Below are 24,466 nucleotides of genomic sequence, written 5' to 3' on the forward strand. Positions count from 1 at the left end.
ACTCTGAATAAAATGGGTATAAAGGAAAGTGCCTCAACATAATAAAGGCCACATATTACAAACCCACAGCTAATATCATTCTCAATAGAGAAAAATTGAAAGCTATCCCTCTAAGAACAGGAACCAGACAACAATGCCCACTTTCACGACTCTTATTTAACATAGTATTAGAAGTCCTAGCCAGAGTAATGAAGCAACAAAAAGAAACAGAAGCCATCCAAATTGGAATGGAAGAAGTGAAACTGTCACTATTTGCAGATGACATGATTTTATATATAGAAAACCCTAAAGAATCCAACAAAAAACTTTTAGAAATAATAAATGAATATGGTAAAGTTGCAGAACACAACATCAACATACAAAAGTGACTTCTATACACTAACCATGAAGAATTAGAAAGAGAAATTAAGAATACAAGCCCATTTACAACTGCAACAAAAAGAATCAAATACCTCGGAATAAATTTAACCAAAGAGGTGAAAAGACTGTACACTGAAAACTAAAAGACATCATTGAAAGAAATTGAAAAAGACGCAAAGAAATGGAAAGATATTCTGTGCTCTTGGGTTGGGAGAATTAACACAGTTAAAATGTCCATACTGCCTAAAGCAATCTACAGATTCAATGCAATCCTTATCAAAGTTCCAATAACATTTTTCACAGAAATACAACAAAGAGTCCTAAAATTTATATGGAACAACAAAAGACCCCAAACAGCCAAAGGAATCCTGAGAAAAAAGAACAAAGCTGGAGGTACCATACTCCCTGACTTCAAAAGATACTACAAAGCTATAGTAAGCAAAACAGCATGGCACTGGCACAAAAGCAGACACACAGATCAATGGAACAGAATCGAGAGCCCAGAAATATACCCTCACATCTGTGGACAGCTAATTTTCAACAAGGGAGCCAAGAACATACAATGGAGAAAGGAAAGTCTCTTTAATAAATGGTGTTTGGAAAACTGGATAGCCACATGCAAAAGAATGAAACTGGACCATTATCTTACACTACACTCAAAAGGGATTAAAGACTTGAACGTAAGACCTGAAACCATAAGACTTCTTTAAGAAATCATAGGCAGTATGCTGTTCAACATCGGTCTTAGTAGTGTATTTTCAAATACCATGTCTGACCAGGCAAGTGAAAAAAAGAAAAAATAAACAAAGGGGACTACAGCAAAGTAAAAAGCTTCTACACAGCAAAGGAAACCATCAACAAAATGAAAAGTTAACCTAACAATCAAGAGAAGATATTTGCAAACCATATATCTGATGAGGGGTTAACAGCAAAGCTATATAAACTACTCATACATCTCAAAAACAAACAACCTGATGAAAAAATGGGCAGAGGGTATGAATAGACATCTTTCCAAAGAAGAAATACAGATGGCCAACAGGCACATGAAAAGATGTTCCACATCACTATCAGGGAAATGCAAATCAAAACTACAATGAGATATCAACTCATGCCTGTCAGAATGGCTATAATCAACAAGATAAGAAATACCTGCTGGAGAGGATGTAGAGAAAAGGGAACTCTCATATACTTCCGGTGGGAGGGCAAACTGGTGCAGCCACTATCAAAAATAGTATGGAGATTCCTCAAAAATTAAGAATAGAACTAGCAAACGATCCAGCTATTCCACTGCTGGCTATCTACACAAAGAACACGAAAAGACTAGTGCATAAAGACATATGCACTCCTATGTTCACTGCAGCATTATTCACAAGAGCGTAGACTTGGAAGCAACCTAGCTGCTCATCAAGGGATGAATGGATAAAGACAATGTGGTATACATACACAATGGAATACTACTCAGTGATAAAAAAAAAAAAGAAAGAAAAGGATGAAATCTGGCCATTTGTGACAACACAGATGGACCTTGAGAATATTTTGCTAAGCAAAATAAGTCAGAGGGAGAGTCAAATACCACATGATCTCACTCATAAATAGAAGATGACAACAAAAAACACCTAGAAACAGAGATTGGATTTGTAGTTACTAGAGGGCAAAGGGTGAGGGAGGAGGGGAAAATGGGTGATTAGGTACTTGTGTATGGTGATGGATGGTATTTTGTCTTTGGGTGGTGAACATGACGAAATCTACACAGAAATCGAAATATAATGATGCACACCTGAAATCTATATAATGTTATAAACTAATGTTACGTCAATTAACAAAATGAATATAAAAATGTATTTAAACAAATAAATAAAGTCATTACCAGTCTAAAGAAGGCCTAGTGATTACATTTTTAACAATTCATACTATGCAGCTTATTTCTTGATTCCATTTTGAAAGCCCTCAGCAGAGCACACATACCAATATAATTGTTCAGCATATATTCTTCTCTGAAGAAATCTTGAAGTATCTTCTGGTTTTTATTTCCAATTTCTGAAATTGCTACCAAAAAAAGAAAGAAAAAGAAAGAAAGGAAGAATTACAAATCAAAAGAAGTGTTTTACAGTCAATACAGGCAAATAGAACAACTTTAAAATATTGTGATATTAAGCAACAGGGGGAAATTCTAGAATAATTTATTAAAATTTTGAGGTTGCCCACACCACAGATAATATTACAGTTAGCCCCAGATGCATAGTCCAATGTCAAAACTTCTGGGCAAAAATGTTATTAAGAACTTCTTAGAAAGTGTTACACTTAAATTAGAAGTTATATATTGCTACCAAAAGCATTTTCTTTTGTTTGTTGAGGAAGATTAGCCCTGAGCTAACTGCTGCCAATCCCCCTCTTTTTGCTGAGGAGGACTGGCCCTGAGCTAACATCTGTGCCCATCTTCCTCTACTTTTTATATGTGGGATGCCTAGCACAGCATGGTGTGCCAAGCGGTGTCATGTCCGCACCCAGCATCCGAACTGGCGAACCCTGGGCCACCGAGAAGCAGAATGTGCACACTTAACCACTGCGCCACAGGGCTGGCCCCAAAAAGCATTTTCTTTTGATTGTTTTCTGCAGCACCTGAAAAAACATTTGCTGGATATACACATCCTCTGGCAATATATCTTAACACAAAGTACATTTATACATACATACACACACAGAAATATATGCATATGTGTGTACACACACACAGTTCTATAGTATCTTCCATCTAGTTAAGTGTTTCTGCCACATTCATTTCACCATGAAATGTTTCTTGAGCATCTACTAGGTACTATGCACTGTTTTAGGTGTTGCAGATAACAAGATGTCAGTGTAAGATGGGTGCCCTGGAGTTTAGACTAATAAGACAGACAGACTATTAAAATACACTCTTTATGCTATGCCCAGTGTAAGGCTGGGATACTGTAGGAACGGAAGCATGAGAGAGAGAATTAAAGGAAGGCTTCCCAGAAGAGATAAGAGTGAGCCAAATTCAAACAATAGGTAGGGATTTCCTAGTAAATGACAGGGAAAAGTTCTGAGTAGAAGAAGGAACACCAAGAAAGTCACACAGGCAAGAATGAATGAAACCAAGAAATACACAGTTTTAAAGGACTAAAGGAGAATGGTAAAAGGTGAGGATAGAGAGGTAAATGAGATAGTAATATCCTTATTTATTAATAATATCAATGGCAATATAACTTCTGAAAGTCATTGCCATAGCATACTACTGCCCAGTTTAATAAACACGTGCTCAGTAAATATCTGAATAATAAATACTAGCAAATAGTTTCATTTCTATTGCAATTTCCCATTATCCAGAGTTCACATCTACTTGTACTCCTACTCTAGTCAATGTTAAAACTGCTTTCAAAGCTTTCTCTTCCATATACTGTAAGCTTAATGCCTTTGCTGTCCTTAAGCCCTATGAGAATTACCGACTAAAATAAAAATTAAATGCATAATATACATATTTTTTCTTTTATGGGAAAGAGTTTCATAAAAATTGTGGACTATTTGCATTTCTATACACCAACAACAAACTAGCAAAAAGAGAAATCAAGAATAAAATCCCATTTACAATCACAACAAAAAGAATATCTAGAATAAATGTAACTAAAGAGGTGAAAGACCTACACACTGAAAACTATAAGACATTGTTGAAAGAAACTGAAGAAGACATAAAGAAATGGAAAGATACTCCACATTCACGGATGGAAGAATTAACCTAAAGCAATGTACAGTATTCAATGCAATCCCAACAACATTTTTGAAAGAAACAGAACAAAGAATGCTAACATTTGTATGGAACAACAAAAGACCCTGAACAGCCAAAGCAATCCTAAGAAAAAAAAAACAAAACAAAACTGGAGATGTCAGACTCACTGATAGCAAAATATACTACAAAGCTATAGTAAGCAAAACAGCATGGTACTGGCACAAAAAGAGACACACAGATCAATGGAACAGAATCAAGAGCCCAGAAATAAACCCACACAAATAAGGACAGCTAATCTTTGACAAAGGAGCCAAGAACATACAATGGAGAAAGGGAAGTCTTTTCAATAAATGGTGTTGGGAAAACTGGACAGCCATGTGCAAAAGAATGAAAGTAGACTATTATCTTACACCATACAAAAATAAATTCAAAATGGATTAAAGACCTGAATGTAAGACCTGAAATCACAAAACTCTTAGAAGAAAACACAGGCAGTACACTCTTTCACATCAGTCCTAGCAGCATCTTTTTGAATACTATGTCTCCTCAGGTAAGGGAAACAAGAAAAAAATAAACAAAGGGGACTACATCACACTAAAAACCAAAGGAAACCATCAACAAAATGAAAAGACAATCCACCAATTGGGAGAAAATATTTGAAAATTATATCTGATAAGGGGTTAATATCCAAGACATATAAAGAACTCATACGACTCAACAACAAAAAAAACAAACTGATCAAAAAATGTGCAGAGGAGGAGTGATGTCAGCATCATGGCAGAGTGAGCTCTCCTCCCAAAGATACAACAAAAAGGACATACATATTCCAACAGAGGACATCCATACAACAGAAAAGACATCTGAGAGACTGACGCAGTCATATGTCAGAAGGTGGAGGCACTGGAGCACTCCGAGGAAGTGGAGTGGATTGAGGTAAGAGAATGCCTCTCTTCCTCATGGAAGGACAGTGACACAGTCACAGCGAGGAAAGTGGGGAGGCCCTCCAAGGGAACGCCATAGATCCTTCAAGTCCCTCACAGCCTGGGGAAAAGACCCTCACAGAGGGGACTAGCTATCACAGGGGTGTCTGCATCAAGCCAACACCCTAAGAGACCAGATAGCAAGGGCAGAGTGAGACGCCCCTGAGATCATGCAGGAGAAGAAAGCACCCCTCCCACCCGCCCACTGCTCCAACGCCCCAGCACAGCACCTTGGAGCTGTCCCCTCAGTTCGCAGTGGGTGCAGAATATACAGCTCTTGACTCCCAACTAGTGGCCCAAGGTAGAAGTGGCAATCAAATACTACCACAATGTGGAAGCACAAATATACGACATCTGGCAGTATGAAAAATTACATTGTATCTCCAGACCACAAGGAAAGTGACAACTACCCAGAAATCAATCCTGAAGACACAGAAAACTATAACATAAAGGACAGAGAATTCAAAATAGCTATCCATGAAAAACTAAACGAATTAAAAGAGAATACAGATAGACAATTCAACAAGTTCAGGAGCTACTTCAAAGAGAGATTGCAGCTATAAAGAAGAACCAAGCAGAATTATTGGAGATGAAAAACACAATGGATGAGATAAAGCAGAATATAGATTCCCTGAACACTTTAGCAGATATTATCAAGGAATGAATCAGCAAGATCAAGGATAGAAATTTAGAAATCTGAACAAGGAGAAAGAACTAAGACTAAAAAGAAATGAAGAAAGTCTCCAAGAATTATCCAACTCAATTAGGAAATGCAACATAAGGATTACAGGTATTGCAAAGGTGAAAGAGAAGGAGAATGGAGCAGAAAGCTTGTTCAAGGAAATAAAAGCAGAGAACTTCCCAAACCTAGGGAAGGAGATGGAAATTAACATGAAGGTTGCCACCAGATCTCCTAACTTTGTCAATGCAGAAAGAACTCCTACAAGTCATACAGTAGTGAAGCTGGCAAAAGTCAATGAAAAAGAAAAAATACTAAGGGCAGCAAGGTAGAAGCAAGTAACTTAGAAAAGAACTACAAAGGAAAACTACAGGCCAATATCGCTGATGAACAGAGATGCAAAAATTCTCCACAAAATATTGACAACCTGAATTCAGCAACACATCAAAAAGATCATACACCATGATCAAGTGGGATTTATACCAGGGACGCAGGGATGGTTCAACATCCTCAAATCAATCAATGTGATACACCACATTAACAAAATGAGGAATAAAAACCACATGATCATCTCAATAGATGCAGAGAAAGCATCTGACAAGATCCAATAGACATTTGGATAAAAACTCTTAACAAAACAGGGATAGAAGGAAATTACCTCAACATAATAAAGGCCATATATGACAAACCCACAGCCAACATCATACTCAATAGAGAAAAACTGAATGCCATTCCTCTGAGGACAGGAACAAGACGAGGGTGCCCACCCTCACCACTCTTATTCAACACTGTGCTGGAGGTTTTCGCCAGAGCAATTAGGCAAGCAAAAGGAATAAAAGGAATCCAAACAGGAAATGAAGAAGTGAAACTCTAGCTGTTTGCAGACAACATGATCTTATATAGAGGGAACCCTAAAGAATCCATTGGAAAACTATTAGAAATAATCAACAACTACAGTGAAGTTGCAGGGTACAAAACCAACTTACAAAAATCAGTTGTGTTTCTATACTCCAATAACAAACTAACAGAAAGAGAACTCAAGAATATGATCGCATTTACAATTGCAACAAAAAGAATAAAATATCTAGTAATAAATTTGACCAAGGAGGTGAAAGACCCATACAGTGAAAACTATAAAACATTGCTGAAAGAAATCAATGATGACATAAAGAAATGGAAAGAGATTCCATGCACATGGATCGGAAGAATAAACACAGTTAAAATTTCCATACTACCCAAAGCAATCTACAGATTCAATGCAATTCCAATCAGAATCCCAATGACTTTCCTCATGGAAATAGAACAAAGAACCCTAAATCCGTATGGGACAACAAAAGACCCCAAATAGCTAAAGCAATCCTGAGAAAAAAGAACAAAGCTGGAGGTATCACAATCCCTGACTTCAAAATGTACCACAAAGCTATGGCAGTAAAATAGCATGGTACTGGTGCAGAAACAGGCACAAATCAACAGAACAGAATTGAAAGCCCAGAAATAAAACCACACACCTACAGACAGCTAATCTTCAACAAAGGGGCTAAGAACATACAATAGAGAAAACATAGTCTCTTCAATAAATGATGTTGGGAAAACTGGGCAGCTACATGCAGAAGAATGAAAGTGGACCACTATATCACGCCATACAAAAAAATTAACTCAAAACGGATCAAAGACTTGAAGGTAAGACCTGAAACCATAAAACTTCTGGAAGAAAATACAGGTAGTACACTCTTTCACATCGATCTTAAAAGGATCTTATTGAATACCATGTCTTCTTGGACAAGGGAAATAAAAGAAAAAACAAACAAGTGGGACTTCATCAGGCTGAGGAGCTTCAGCAAGGCAAGGGAAAGGAGGATCAAAACAAAAAGACAACCCACCAACTGGGAGAAAATAACTGCAAATCATATACCCAACAAGGGGTTAATCTCCATTATATATAAAGAACTCACACAACTCAACAACAAAAAAACAAACAATCCGATCAAAAAATGGGCAGAGGATATCAACAGACGTTTCTCCAAAGAAAACATACAGATGGCCAACAGGCACATGAAAAGATGCTAAACATCACTAATCATCAGAGAAATGCAAATTGAAACTACCCTAAGATACCACCTTACACCTGTTAAAATGTTCATAATCACTAAGACAAAAAATAACAAGCATTAGAGGGGTTGTGGAGAAGATAAACACACACACACATATACAGAAAACAAACTGGTGGTTACCAGAGGGGAAGGAGAGTACATGGGGAGGGGAAAGGGGGAAATGGGCACATGCATATGCTGAGGGAAGGCAACTAGACTTTTGGTGGTGAACGCGATGCAGTCTGTACAGAAGCCAAAATGTAGTGATGTACAGATGAAATCTATATAATGTTATAAACCAATGTGATTTCAATAAAAAAATAAATTACCAAAAAAATAAATTATTGACTATTTATAGATTTTTAGACTAACTCTAAAACTCTGATATATCTTCCTTCAAAATATTCCAAACGTTGACTTCTTTTTCTGGTTTTTAAAAGAAAGATGTGATACCTAGTTTTGTTACTCTGAGGCTTTCACTGACATATGCCCCAAAAAACACCTCATCTATTGTGTTTTAGTCAGTCCTTATCACTGCTTACCAATTTCAAGAGGAAAGGAGTGTAAACTGTATTGCTTGTGGAATGAAGCTCTTTTACTTCAAATATTCTTAGGTTTCCTCTAATCTTATTCTAATCAATTAGTTCCATATAAATTAAAATTAAATGACATTCATACCATTTTAAAAAAATTTGCTGGGTGCCGATTTATTGTCTTAGATTATGATCTTTAAAGAAACTAAATTTCCTGGAATTGCCATTGCTTTATACATGTAACTAGAATAATTCTAGAATTTGTAACTGTATTTCTAACATCAGTATAAAATTAGGCCTAGATGCAAAAATAGCTCACAGTCAGAAGAAGTTCAAATCAATACACAAGGCTCTGCCCTTCAGTAAACTGACCAGATTATATGCTCAACTCCAGAGAAAAAGTTAATTCCAGGCTGATACACAATGTTTTAAAATTATTCATGTTGTGGGCAAAACAATAAATTCAAAAACGATTCGGTTAACAAAGATTTGTCTGAGTAATCGAAAAATTTTAACTGCAATTTTACGATTCAGTAACTTTAAATTTAATAGGTATGTGAAACTATGTCCTGAATCAAGCTTATTTCTTCTCATTCCAAATATACTGGTTTACATAAACTTATAAATTTGGTAAATAGATCAACCCAAACATTATTATCTTACAACACAAAAGAACAAATATACAAAACAAAAACATAAGGAAAAAACCATCCCTGGACACTACCAACTCCACAAGAAACAAAATACAAAATGTAAAAAATAGTTTTCAGTATGTATAAAATACTGACAACCAGTGGTGGTAAAAATAAGTACATGACTTTGATCCTAAGAACAAACATTTCTTTCTTTTGTCTTTAATAGTTAAATGTGTACAGACAGATCGACCTAAATGATTAGAAAGATAAGGAGAATTAATCTTTTTATCTCAGCATGTTTATTTAAACACATGTTAGTGACAATACAATAGGATAAATGCTATAATTAGTACATTCTTGCTTTGGGACCATAAACAGCGGGAAAGCACAAGCAAAGTCATAGAAATATGTGACAGCATGTCATGTTTGGAGAACGGCAAGTCACTCAACATGGCCAGCTTGTCAGGTTAGGTGACAAACTGAACTGCTTAATATCAGCCATTCTAAAGTAAAAAGTGGATTCACCTACCGTTAACTGGACATTTTGTTTAGAATGAGTCAGGGAGAAAGATAAGATATTTGAAAGGAAGTAAGTAATTTTAAAAAATCACTCTTCTCCTCATTTTTTCTAATATTAACTACAAAAGGTAAGTCTTTAAATTTCTCCTTTTTCTAATTTAGCTACATAAGAATGTATTAACTTTATAACAAAAAAAATTCTCAAAAGTAAAGCAAATTATGAAATACTACAAAAATTTGCTAACAGTGTCTCAGTTTTATTAGGGAAAAAAAGCATTTAGGTGAGAGGGAAAAAAGTTTTTACCTCTGATATCACCCCCAGCACAGAAAGCCTTCCCTCCAGCTCCCTTTATAATGATCAGGAAAGTTTCAGGATCTTGTTCCCACTTCTATCCAAATGCAAAAGAAGATGGTATAAGCATATTATAAATACAAACTCATTAAAGATATACCCATATGTACATATACATATATATACACACATACACGTGTATAGAGAGGTATATATGGATATATATATAAAGCACAAGCTTTATAAAGCATATCTAGAAGAAGGGATCCCGACTTCATTTTCTTTTCTGACATAAATTAGAGGCAGTTACAACAAAGTTGTTAGATGAGTACATTTTGTGATCCAAATTCCATGATAGCATCTGGAATCTTTGCCATGACAATTTTGAGACCAAGATGAAAAAATATGAGCTTAATATTATGTTACATAAGCTTATAAATCTGATGACTACATCAACCCAAAGATTGCTGATAAGAGAGCATTATCCTTTCTACTGTGGTGATATAGGGTTCTGTTGTACTGATATATTTATAAGCAACAGCGTGAAACCACCTATAGTGATCAAATCCAGAAGTGATCTGGGGTAAGGATAGCTAATAAATAAGTAGGATGAAAGAAACAAGAGTCAAAGAAAATTCAAAAGGCTACAACAAAGGACCAAATAAAAAATTAGTTAACCAGACACAGAAAAATTAACAGAGGCTCTATGAATTCTACTCGCAATTAAAAACATATGCAAAAGGAAGAGACATAGCTGGACAGATGCGGTTGTTCAAAAGGTTAATGCAATACTGGACTACATTAGTAAAAATATAGTATACTAACATGGAAGTTTCTATTTTCTTCCACTCTGGTGCAATTCTAATCTGGAACACTTGGCTTCTTTCTCTGTCTCACAATTACTAACAACATATTATAAGGTGTCCCAAACAGACACAGCGGAATGGAAAAGAGACTCATCAAATGAAGAATTAAGGAACCAGTGACCAAAGGAGAACTATTCTTCGTTCTACTAAGATATACTTTTAAAACGACCCATATAATTGCTTTAAGAAAATTACAAACCTTTAGCTGTGTATAAATCTGCCGAATCATACCGACAGTCAGTGTATTTAGTAACTTTGGTCTGTTTAGTGTTATCACTCCTGCACAACCTTTTCTTTCCAATAGTACTTCTGCTGCATCTGTGTGCTTTGACATTCTCTGTGTAAACAAAGAATAACTTTAGGATAAAATTTATTAAGTTTTTGTCACATGCCAACACCAAAACATATACAGTGAATGCAAATCTTTCACACAATGGTACATTAAAAGTTACGTTAACAATGGTAACCAACTGAATGAATAACTAGATACATCTGCCAAAGATTTCTAAAGTCATTTAGACCGTAGATGGACAATTCCAAAGAAAATACATACCTCTTAAGTTTAATTTTTACTTCTGAGTAAACTGAGTCAACTATTTAGAATAGCACTCAATCCTAGAATTACCCGGACTATGAAATGCTCTTAAATCTTTTCATTTGTTACTGTATACCAAGCATTATGTTAGGTGCTTGGAAAGCAAAGATGAACTGAGAGGGCAAATAATTCTGACTACAGCAGATACTGACAATTTGGAAAAAAGTGATATTTGAGCTGGGCCTTGATGTATGCCAAGAAAAAGGGGGTTGAGAATCCTAGAAAATAGCACATGCTAAAACATAAGCACTGAGTATTTGGAAATATTAAGATGTTAAACATGAGTGGAATAAAGGTTGGTTGAGAAAATGATGGGAAAGTAGGCAGCATAAGTAGTTTGAGGCCAGATTATAAAACGACAAACTTACATATCATATAGCTGTGAAGAACTTGCCTATACGCTCACTCAGGGCCTCATACATAATAACAATCATCAGGTCTCACTGCTCGTGTAATATAAAAGACGACTATAAAACCTGGGAGGAACACATTTTAAACTACATAGCAATTTCTCAGGACTCTGCTATACACATCTATTAGGGCTAATAGCACCACCAGACTTAATACATTCCTTTATCTAAGGACAATGCTTTAAACCTCACATTGGGACAGTGTGCAACATAAAATTCAAAGTCAGCTTAAACTGGAAAATTTTAACTGGAGAAAGCCAATTAAAATCAAACACGCTAATTAACTAAAATCTAATAAAGCCCAGAAGTCCATATTTTGATAACATTAAGCAACATCTTTACACAATGTTTAAGTCTTTTATAAAATAATGTTGCATATTTAGAGCTAATTTTTCTTAAAATTCATTATCAGATAAAATAATTTATATTCACTTAAAAGGGTTACAGGAAAGGCTGTTAACCAACAGAAAAGGTTGCATCTCTTCAATTCAAATTAAAACTTAAAAACTCTAACTACAGTAAGATATATTTTTTAACCAAACTGACAAATATCAGAAAGTTTATCATCCTATAATGTCTAAATTGTGAGGAAACAGACATACTGTGGGAGCATAAATTATTACAGAACTAGGAATACACTCTGACAACACGTTTTTAAAAGCATACACGCTGACAGTAATTCTTGTTCCAGAAATTTACCCTGTAGGTATATTTACATACAGGCAAAATGAAATACACACAAGGATAGTCACCACATTGTCATTTGTAACGGCAAGAGACTGGAAATGAACCAAATGTTATCAGTGGAAGACTAGTTAAATAACAGTCATTCATACATATGCATGCTATGGAGCCTTTAAAAAGAGCAAGGCAGCTACCTCTCCATACGCTGTTATGGAATAATCTCAAGTGCACAGTGTGTTTACTAGGCTGCCCACCCACTGTGTACGTGGACACAAACAAACTTATATAGAAAATATACTTCTAGATGGTTACATAAGACATTGCTAAAATAGTTGCTCCCACAAAGGAAAATCAAGCATCCAAGAGACAGAGGTGGGAAGACTTTTTACTGTATGGCCCCACCGAACTTTTTGAATTTTGTACCATACATATTTACTTCCTATTCAAAACAATATTTTAAATAATTTTTTAAAGGGCAATAGATTAGGTTTAAAAGGTACTAAGCTATATGACTTAGAAAACTGTATTCTTCATTGTCTTATCTTACTGATACTAAGGAAAAATTTTTGATAAAAGAATACACAAAAATCACAAAAGAAACCAGACTTCCAAATGTCATTTCATTTTCTGTAATGTTGATGAAATATATGAGCCAAGTTTACTGACCTGCTAGAGAATAGATCCAAATACAGACAGAACCCAGGATACAAGGAACTATAATTTACGTCAACAAATACAACTGCAGTGGCCACATAACCGACAACAAATAACCTTTAAAAGCAAAAGCACTTACAGGGGAAAGTGTAAATGGAAAGCAATTTGGCAATGTGTATGAAGAGTCTTTTAAACATTCTTACATTGAAGAAATAATTCTACTTTAGAAATTGATACTCAGAAAATAAGCCAAAATCTAGTGAAATATTTATATTAGAGTATAATCTTGTTAAAAATATATATACATACATAGAAAATAAAAGAATGTCCATATATACATCAAATTATAAACAATGATTTGGGGCCACCTTCTTTGTGATTTTCCATATTTTTCAAATTTTCTACCATAGGCATAACGAATATTTGGTTACTCAAGAATGTCTCAAAGAACAAAAAAGGATATTTCATACAATTATTTACAATATCAAAAATACACAATAATTAATATATGGTACTCCTATCATTTAATCCATGTTACTCATATGACAACACCGTATGGTTACTGAAAACATGTTTGAATATTCAATGGTAATAACAAGTTTCATAATATGATGCAAAGTAAAAAAGAAGAGTCAAAAACAGCAAATATGAATACATGCAATAAATCAGAAGGAAATATACCAAAATGTCTAGTGATTAGACTTGGATAGGATTGTTGGTTATTTAAATTTTCTTCTTTGTACTATGATTTCTGAATTTTCAACAGTGATCTTTCACACAATTTTAAAATAATTTTAATGTTGTTTTTAGAGATTATACCCATTTCAATACACGACCTTGGTCATTCTGCAACTTTTCAGAAAAATATTTTTGAAAAATGAGTGTAGCAAAATATAACCTAAATGATTTAGGGAAAGGTTTCAGAATTAACATTGTTAAGAAAATTAGGTTAAAAGTTAACACCTACTAGTTAGTTCTGGATGATGTTTCTGGTCCCTGTTAAACTGGACAGCTAGAATATTACAAAAATTTCTCATTTCATAGAATTTAGCAGATAAATTCTACAATTGAGGTTCACAAGTTTGGATCCCCGGTGTGGACCTACACCACTCATCAGCCACACTGTGGTGGCGACCCACATATAAAGTAGAGGAAGACTAGCACAGATGTTAGCTCAGGGCTAATCTTCCTCAGTAAAAAAACAAACAAACAAAACTGAAGATGTTCACAAAAGAGGATATAGGGATGGCAAATAAACACATGAAACACAATATCATTTATCATTAGGAAAATGCAAATTAAAACTACAATAAGATACCACCATGCACAGATTAAAATGGCTAAAATCCGAAAACAGACAATAACATGCTGCCAAGTACACAGAGCAATAGGAACTCTTGTTCACTGTTGGTGGGAATGGAAAATGGTACAGCCACTTTGGAAAACAATTTGGCAAACTCTTGTAAAGTTATACATAGACTTACCATACAATCTAGCAATCTAGGTATTTACTCAAGTGAATTAAAAACTTATATTCACATAAAAACCTATACCCAAATGTTTAGCAGTTTTATTCATATTGTCTAAAAACTGGAGGCAAACAAGATGCTCTTTAACAGGAAAATAGATAAACTACAATGGAATATTCTTTGGTGTTAAAAAGGACCAAGCTATCAATTCACGTAACAACATAAATGAATTTTAAATGCACTTTGCCAAATGGAAGAATCCAGACCCTCTATAATGTATGATTCCATTCATACGATGTTCTGTTCTGTAAAGAACAAAACTATAGGGGCATAACACAGATCAGTGGTTGGAGGTGGGAGAAGTGGTTGACTACAAAGGGGAAGTACAGGAGAATTTGTAGGGTGATGGAACTGCTGTATACGGTCTTGGGGTGGTGGATGCATGATTTATGCATTTGCCAAAACTCACAGAAACATGCATAACAAAGAGTGAACTTTAATGTATACAAATTATGTTTTTTAAAAATCAGCCAGGATGTGAGGGGATTCCAACATGGAATGCAGATGGTGACAAATAAATGTAACTGAAGTACTCATGTATGATATAACCTCACTGAAGTGATCATGGTGGTTGCAGTGGCAGCAGGGTTGCTGACCTAAATAATTTTGGAAAACAGTGGTTTGATTAGAAACTCTAAGAAAAAATACAAAAGGAACTGTACATCAACGCTCTAGTTGGTAAATCTGTTTCTCCTAGGGGGTGGTTAGCAATTCTGAAACTGCTTTGCATGTACACTGGGATTAAATAAGTAACGGATGGTGGACAGTTACAGATAATCAAGACAGGAAAGCTAGAATAAACTCTGCCCTGGAGTAAAGTCAGAGACATCGGTATGAACTCATGTTTAGCTTAATATATACACATAGATAAATACAGGAACAATTATAGATATGTATGTATATGTAGGTTAGTATACAGTACACATGTGTTCTAATATATATATATATATACATACATACTTTACCCTAGCTCTATTCCTGGAGAGAAAGCCATGACACTCCAGTAGCAAAAAGTACTCCCAGAGCTCAGATCTTGATTTTTAAAAATTAAAAGGATGGGGTCATATCAAAGAGACACAGGAGCCAAAATGAAGGTATTCCTAATGGCCAAAGTCAGAATAATCTGAGTAAGAAAATAAATAATAGGATATTAGATTGTAACCCAAAGAATAAAATAAATATCCATGAACATAAGCAAACTTATGGACAAAGAGAACAGTTTAGTGGTTACCTGGGGGAAGGTAGGTGGGGGGTGGACACAAGGGGTAAAGGGGCACCCTTATATGGTGTCTGACAAATAACATACAACTGAAATTTCACAATGTTACAAACTATTATGACCACAATAAAAAAATTAATCAAAAATAAATAGATATCCATGAGTCCACATTGATATAAATAACTGAATAAATAAATAAATGGAGAAGAGAGAATCTTCCTTACAGAAGAACTCCAAATAATGTATGTAGACAGCACCCTTCCAGAAGGTAGAGCTTAGTCCCCTCAACTTTTGAGTGTGGGCTGAACTTAATGACTTGCTTCCAAAGAATAAAGTATGAAAAGGGAAAAATGGTAACTTTAGAGCAGAAAAACCTGACAAACACCACCTTAACCAAGTGATGAAGGTAAGTGTCACCAGCTATGTCGTGTGGATGTCATGTACTCCCCGATGCATGTGTCAAAACCCAGAGATACTCTGTGGTATGATGTGATGAGAAGGCGGCTTTTCCTTTGTGATATTCTTTGCAAAAACCTTTTAACCATAGTCTAATTACACAGTCCATCACAAGCCCAGATAGAGGATATTTTACAGGCTACCTGGCCAGTACTCTTCAAAACTGTCAAAGTTATGAAAAACAAGACTGAGAAACTGTCACAGACCAGAAGAGATTAAGGAGACATGACAAGGAAATGGCAACGTAGTGTCATTGATTGGATCTTAGAACAGAAAATTAATGAAAAAATCGGTGAAATCCAAATAAAGTCTGAAGTTAATATTAATATATACCAATAATCTTGGTTTTGACATGTTTCATGATAATCATATAGGTTTGCTAAGGCTGTCCTGACAAAGTAACACAAACTAAGTGGCTTGAACAGAAATTTATTGTCTTTCAGTTCCGGACACTCTAAGTTTGAGATCCGGGTGTTGGCAGGACCACACTCCCTCTGAAGGCACTGGGGAAGGATCTCTCTCCACCACACTAGTCTCTCCTCCTCTGTTCCCTCAGGTAACACAGCACAGCTAAAGGCATGACATTTTCTCAGTCAACTAAGCTCAAAATGTTGGTCTTATCTTTGATTTCTACCTGTTCTCCTTCCCTCTCTACCAACAACTTGAGGCTGTAGCCAAGTACCAGAGAATCTATTTCTAAAATGACTCTCTTATCTATCCGTTACTTTCCATTCTCATTGCCCTAGCCACACAGCATTATTATAATTTTCCTTTTTTGCAGATTTCCAGGATCTTTGCCCAGTGGTCTATCCTTCACACTGCCATCAGAGAAATTTTGCTACAGCACACTCCTAACCTTGTCACTCCCAATCAAAGATACTCAGTGACTCTCCATTAACTTCAAAAACATCCAAAATTACTTGACATAGGCTTCAAGTCTCTCCACATCTGCCCAGGTAAACTCTCTAGGCCCACTGCTGCACTGCATTCCTTATAACGGATACTCACAAAACCCAAATGTAACCTCCATTCTCCATCTTGCAGTTCTTGCCACCAAGAATAAGCATATTGTGTAATAGAAAGAAAAGAGATTTTGGAGTCAGATGAACTTAAACATTAGTTTTGCCACTCACTACTGTACACCCTCAGGCAAGTTACTCTCAGGGCTTCAATTTCTGCATTTGTAAAACGGAGATAATATAATCACCTCTTAGGGCCACTACATGAACTTCCACTACTTCCCATCTCTACTTATTGAAACGCTTGATCATGCTACTAGGCCCAGATCCAATAAATTATTCCTCCAGAAAGCTTTCATTGGTTTCAGAGTCAACATCAGTCTATCCCATTTTTGTTCACACCTCTAATTTATGTATTTGGCCTTTTTACCACTCTTTATTAGTACATATTTCTATCTCTTTCATTAGACTATTCATTTCTTAGGGTCAGGAACTGCCTTTTTCATAGTAGTATCTCAAAGTGCTTAGTTAAGTTCTTTGCATACACAAAACAAACACTTAATAAATGTCTGTTCAGATGGCACAGGTTATAAACTGGTTGATACTGATTCTAGACCATCATCTGGACATATAGCATAAGAACATGCTTGCTGTCACGAAAATGATATGTGCAGTAGCATTTCATGGGTCCAATCCGTATACCTTCATACTGAAAAGAACTACTTTCTGAAAGAAAAAAGAAGTTTTCTCCATGTCCAAGTCAAAACTATGTGGACGAAATGAACTTTTGCACATTAAATTAAAATGCTGTGTAAGAGTTTAAAATGGAAGATTATAGAGAAAGAAAAGTCTTTCTGTGAATATCTTTGTAGTAAAAATACATCCAAATCAGCCTATGGATACAAATGAGACCTCATTAATAGGTTCCACTAGTTTGCATTAGCTTGACAAACCCCATCTGTAGAAATGCAGAACCTTGGCCTCCATTCAAGGATCTTGGAAAGGTCACAAGAAATGTCACACTATTGTCACAAATCAGTCCTGTCTACTTCTCATAAGTCTGCCTACAATACTGCCATTGATGCCATATTTCCATGACTCCACTATGAAATAAAAAGGGATCTTGCTCTCTATTGGCTCTCTTAGAAGGGTCACAGAAGCACTATTTGGGATACAGCCTCTCTCTCTCTGAAGTACATGTAAAAGCCAACACTGGGACCTAGAACCATTTGGCCCTCAGGCTGTCAATGAGAGCCCAGTTTATCTGCCTTCTCTCAGTGTGGTTTATGCCCCAGTTCACCACAGCCCCATGTGATCTGGATTCTGTTATGTCGTTCTATTCTGTGTGCGTACATCTAAATAGGAATCATTGACATCGTTCTAAGTTATTTTTCCAGTAAACTCCTCAGCCCCCATGTATATCAGCTGATGAAATTAAGTAAAGGTAGGAAAGGATATCCCAGTCTTCAGATGTCCATCTCCACTTAGGCTTACCTGAGAAACAAGTCCGCAATAGTCCACAAATCCATACGTCCACAATAGCCACTTAGCGCCCACTCTACCAGAGGCTGTAGAGTGCAGGAGGTAAGGCTATGGAGCCAGCTCACCTGGATTCAAATCCCATCTCCTATTTACTAGCTGTGTGACATTGGGGCATATTAGTTAGCCTCTCTGTCCCTCAATCTCTGATCCATTAAATAGGGATAAGGCCATAATCTCTTAACAACAACAACAAAAAAACCCTTGGATCTAGATGCATTTCAGAATTCAGAAAACTTTCTAGATTTTGAAAGGAAACACAGCACACATTACATACTATATAAAACACTTTAAGTGGAGTCTAGGTCAGTAAACTGTAATCAAATGCTTTAATACTTCTGCACCAAAACAGTAATATTTCACTAGTTAGGATAAAGACAAAAAGAGCTTCAAGTACGTTAGATCAGATTTTGTCATCAAATCAAACTTTTAGTTTTGAGGTTTCAAAATTGCAGATAAAAGATCAATAGTTTTTACTCCATACAACTATAACAAGAATTAAGTGAGCTCATCCATACCAACTACTTAGAATAGCACCTGGCATACAGTAAGTGCTATATCAAGAGTGACTTTTTTCATTCAAGGTACTTGTCAGGCTGTATGAGGATGTCTTAGCCCATTCGAACCACTATAACAAAAATACCATAGACTGGGTGGCTTATACAACAAATATTTATTTCTTACAGTTCTGGAGGCTGGGAAGTCCAAATCAAGGCACCCACAGATTCAGTGTCTGGTGTGGTTCCATTTCCTCATTCATGGATGGCTTTCTTCTCACTGTGTCATTCCTCACAAGGTAGAGGAGGTGAGGGAGTTCTCCAGGGTCTCTTTCATAAGAACTCTGATAACATTCAAGAGAGCTCCACTCTCCTGACCTAATTATCTCCCACAGGCCTGACCTCCAAATACCATCACACTGAGGATTAGATTACAACATATGAATTTGGGGATGACACAAAAATCCAGTCTGTAGCAGAGAAATACAAAAATAAAAATTATTTCTACCTTGCAATGTGATAAACTAAGGACATCTAAGCTTTGTAAGGGTACTGTTAGTACAATTGTAGCTAACATGTATAAAATGATTATTATATACCAAGCACTATGCTACATTTTTTTAATGTATTATCTTATTTATTATGCATAAGCACTCTAAGGTGGATGCTATTATCCCCATTTTTACATATATCAAAAAGGAGGCTGAGAGAGGTCAAGTAATATGCCCAGGATTAAGTAGTGTACCCATTATTAAACCCAGCCATTCTGATTTGAAGATCTATGCTCTTATCCATAACCTTATGCCACCTCCCACAAGTTATATGTGTCAAGTCCTGACACTATAAAATTGGGAACAATGAACCAAGGTCAACAAAACATGCCAGTACTTCTACTTCCCTAGCAATGACATTTTAAGTTACACATCATAATCTAATAATGCCAGCAAAACAAAGTCCCAAACAAAGCATTTGTATTAAAGAAATCTCAGAGTTATAACCAAAGTTTGATTTCTAAAGACATTCACAACTATTTACATAAGGGAAAAACTGGAAACCAAGTAAATATCTAACAATATAGTAATATTTTAAAAACTGTCATCTACACAAAACCATCACACAGCCAATAAAAATATTTAAATAATACTTATGACATGGAAAAATAGTCATGACAGAAGTTACAAAAAGAGCAGGCTACAAAACAATAAACACAGTACAACAAACACAATAAACAACAAACACAAAACAATCAACAAAAACTTCTAAATTTGTTGTTTTAAAAGTGTTGTTAGGCTAGGAATACAAACTTACCAAGTGTTGCAGTATGACATGAGTCCTTCTGAATGAATTAAACCTGAAACAAATGTAGAATACAATGAACACAATAACGTGGGCACTCATATCTCAATGTATAAATACTACATTCCCTTTTGCTTTAGCCTCTTCTAAATGATATTAGAAGTTAAAAAGAAAAAAATTTAAAAAGGTTTAACTCTCATTCATTGCTGGTAGGAACACAAAACAGTAGAGTCACTTTGAAAGACAGTTTGGCAGTTTCTTACAAAACTAAAACATACTCTGACCACATGATCCAACAACTGCACTCCTTGGCATTTACTCAAATGAGCTGAAAATCTACATCCACAAAAAAACCTGCACATGAATGTTTATGGTGGCTTTATTCATATTAGCCAAAATGTGGAAGTAACCAAGAGGTCCTTCAATAGGTGAATAAACAAACTGTGGTACAGCTATAAAGTGGCATATTCCTCAGCAATTAAAAAAAGAATCAGCTATCATTCCACAAAAAGGCATAGAGGAACCTTAAATGCATACTGCTAAGCGAAAGAAGCCAATCTGAAAAGGCTATACATTGTATGATTCCAACTACAGGACACTCTAAAAAAGGTAAAATTCTGGGGACAGTAAAAAGATCAGTGGTTGCCAGTGGTTTGGGGAAGGGACAGAGGGAAGAAAAGGTGGAGCACGAGAATATGCAGCGCCATGAAACTCGTCTGTATGACTGTAATGGTAGAGACATGTCATTATACAGTTGTCAACATTTTCTGCTCAATTTTTCTGTAAACTTAAAACTGCTCTAAAAAATAAAGTCCATTAATTAAAAAAAAAGTATAGTAAGGATGCAATAGGCATTCTCAGACACTGCTGTGAGATATGTAAATTGTATTGCCTTTCCAGTAGGTAATCTGGAAATATAGATCCACACCTTTAAAATGATCATACCCTTATACCTAACAATTCCACAAGCATTTGTATTAAAGAAATCTCAGAGCTATGACCAAGGTTTGATTTATAGACATTCACAACTATTTACATAAGGGAAAAACTGGAAACCAAGTAAATATCTAACAATATGGTAATATTTTAAAGACTGTCATCTACACAAAACCACCACACAGCCAATAAAAATATTTAAATAATACTTATGACATGGAAAAATAGTCATGACAGAAGTTACAAAAAAAAGCAGGCTACAAAACAATAAACGCAATACACTTCTAAATTTGTTGTTTTAAAAGTGTTGTTAGGCTAGGAATACAAAGCTTAAGACACAACTTGGCAAAAGTTATCAGCAATAACAAAAGTCAGAATAGTGGAGGGTGGGGGAAGCAGAGGAGGAGTATAAGGAAACACGGAGTGTTAGAAACTCTCTATCCAGAGGAAGGTGAGAGGACTGTAGACACACGTAAAAGTTCACTAAGCTATAGACTTCAAACAGCACATTTAAGTACTTTATGCACATTGTAATTAAAGAAGTAAGTAAAAGAAACATAAGGGAGGGCAATGATTAGAAGGGGCAAGACCAGGGATTCTGGATGTTGGGACTACCTTGTTTCTTGATCCAGGTGCCAGTGAAACAGATATGTTCAATGTGTAAAAATTCATCAAATTGTATCTTTATAAAGGGCCTTTTAAAAATCTCCCAAAAGAAATCACTCTTGCCCTTGAGAAACTCAGAGAATAGTGAGAGCAAGGCATATCAAAACATTGTAGTTAGACTATACTGGGATGCATACTAAATAAGAAGCGAAATTTAAAGATGTATAAAGAGAGGTCAAAGCCGGAACAAGTAGCGGGAGCAGCCGATCAGGACTATGTACTTGTGTAGATACATATACTATCTGATGGAACTGATAAAGTGCCAATTTATTAACTTTTCAAGAATACTTTGAGACTTAGGGGCAATAGTTTAGCTAAGGCATTTTTTTTAAAAAGGCAATATGACCATTGTTACACTTGTAACCACATCTTAGATAACTGAATTTATAAAAAAAAATTTGTAACCCAACTTATTTTTTAGAATTTATATGACTTCCCTTTCATATTACATTCAAATTGAATACTACTACAAAAAAGAGGGAAATCACTAATTTGCTGAAATCAGTCACACTTTTCATTCCTAGACTAGCATATTTTGAATTTGCCTTACCACAAGTAAAATATTCTTCTCCTAGCCCAGTAATTCCACAACTTGTTTGCTCATTAGAATCACCTGAGGGCTCTTGCGAGCATTCCAAAGCCCAGGTCACTACTAAGACCAATTAAAGCAAACTCTGGAGGTGGGCCACAGGCACAGGGATTTCGACAGTTTTTAAACGGATTCCAAAGTGCAGACAAGCTGTCATCAAAATCACTACTTTGTAAAAAGAAAACTGAAGTGACAGATCCTAGCTTACCTAGGAATCTCTTCTAAACAGGGATTTCATATAGACTTTTAAAATGTGAACTATACTTACCCTGAAGCACCATTTCTGAAAAGTTTTTTCAACTTAACTCAATTTCACCTTTTTGGAACTTTTTTTAAGTATCAAAAAATGTAAGCATTAATTTCTTTAGATCCAGAATAACTTTGAATTCCTTAATGAGGCCAGTACCCAAATGCCAGTTTATGGTTAAAGACGGTGCTGCCAGACTGGCAACTCTTATACAACAGTTTAAGTACTACCTACAGCATAAAGAATAAAAAGAGAGAAAGACAGGCCTAGCTTCAAGTCCCAGTTTTATTAGTGGGAATTTTATCTCATTCAAAGAAAGTTAACCTAAACCTACCAAGTGCAAGTGTGAAGCACTATGCACGGCATTTATAGGTTACAAAAATCCCTGATTACCACAAAAAAAGAGACAACAAACCTAAAGACAAGAAAACTCCTTGCCACACTTCATATAATCATATTGCTTCTATTTGTTCCAATTCACACTCAGCTGTTATTTAAAATCTGACATTAACTTATATATCTCAAAGTATTTCAGTATTCAGTCCCCAAGTAATTCTGAATTCCTGGTCTTCTCTTTCCTTCCCATTGGCGTCAAAACTGCCATCTGGTGGAGGGGAAGAGAGCATCCACATCCCAGCTACTGCTAATTTACTAATTCACTTCATCACCTGAAGGCTCCTTTCCTTCAGGTCAAGGTCAATTTGGCTGCTGGGAGCAGTTCTCAAAGTGTGTTTCCTGGACCAGCACCATGGGCACCCCCTGGGAACTTATTAGACATGGAAATTCTTGGCCCCGGGCTAGCCCGGTGGCTCAGCGGTTAAGTGCGCACGTTCCACTTTGGCAGCCAGGGGTTCGCCGGTTCAGATCCCGGGTGCGGACTCAGCACCGCTTGGCAAACCATGCTGTGGCAGGTGTCCCACATATAAAATAGAGGAAGATGGGCAGGGATGTTAGCTCAGGGCCAGTCTTCCTCAGCAAAAAGAGGAGGACTGGCAGCAGATGTTAGCTCAGGGCTAATCTCAAAAAAAAAAAAAAGAAGAAGAAGAAATTCTTGGCCCCATCCCAGACCCAGTGAATCAAAAACTGTGGGGTAAGGCCCAGAAATCCATGTTTAACAAACTCTCCAGGTGATCTGATACAAGCTAAAGTTAAAAACAACTGTTCTAGGAGGAGGAGAAACTTATAATTTAGGAGATTTTTGCAATTATCCAATAAAACACACATGGGCTTACAAAATTAACTTGATAAAACTGTTTAAGAAGATGATATAATAAAAACAGTGCCTAATGAAGACTATTACAGCAGATGCAGGCAAAGTAAAAAGTGAATAAAGCAGAAAATCAAGGCCAAACAATTCAGGTATGAACTGACAAACAGCAGCTGTGGAAACAGAATGATTTATCAAGTTATTATGAAGTAAAAACTCAATGGAAAAGAAAAGAACTATGTCAAAAATGACTCCAGGATTTCAAGCCAGGATAGCCAGCAGAATAT

General features: G+C 35.9%; 1 protein-coding gene across 5 annotated transcripts in view; it reads right to left on the bottom strand.

Annotated features, from left to right (window-relative positions):
* HIBCH (3-hydroxyisobutyryl-CoA hydrolase) overlaps positions 1-24,466 on the bottom strand; it is a 97,222-nt gene that overhangs the window by 69,934 nt on the left and 2,822 nt on the right. For 3 of the 5 annotated variants that reach the window (XM_014837569.3, XM_070508243.1, XM_044768561.2), the window contains exons 2-5: positions 20,547-20,589; positions 10,896-11,033; positions 9,843-9,927; positions 2,326-2,406 (exon numbers count right to left, since the gene is read on the bottom strand). In XM_014837569.3, coding sequence (XP_014693055.1) covers positions 2,326-2,406; positions 9,843-9,927; positions 10,896-11,033; positions 20,547-20,589 — 347 coding nt within the window. Of the gene's footprint in view, positions 1-2,325; positions 2,407-9,842; positions 9,928-10,895; positions 11,034-19,425; positions 19,709-20,546; positions 20,590-24,466 lie in introns of all 5 variants that reach the window. The other 2 variants (XM_070508244.1, XM_044768562.2) reach the window with 1 other exon arrangement.

Source organism: Equus asinus, chromosome 4 (assembly GCF_041296235.1).
Source record: "Equus asinus isolate D_3611 breed Donkey chromosome 4, EquAss-T2T_v2, whole genome shotgun sequence".
Classification (NCBI taxonomy): domain Eukaryota; kingdom Metazoa; phylum Chordata; class Mammalia; order Perissodactyla; family Equidae; genus Equus; species Equus asinus.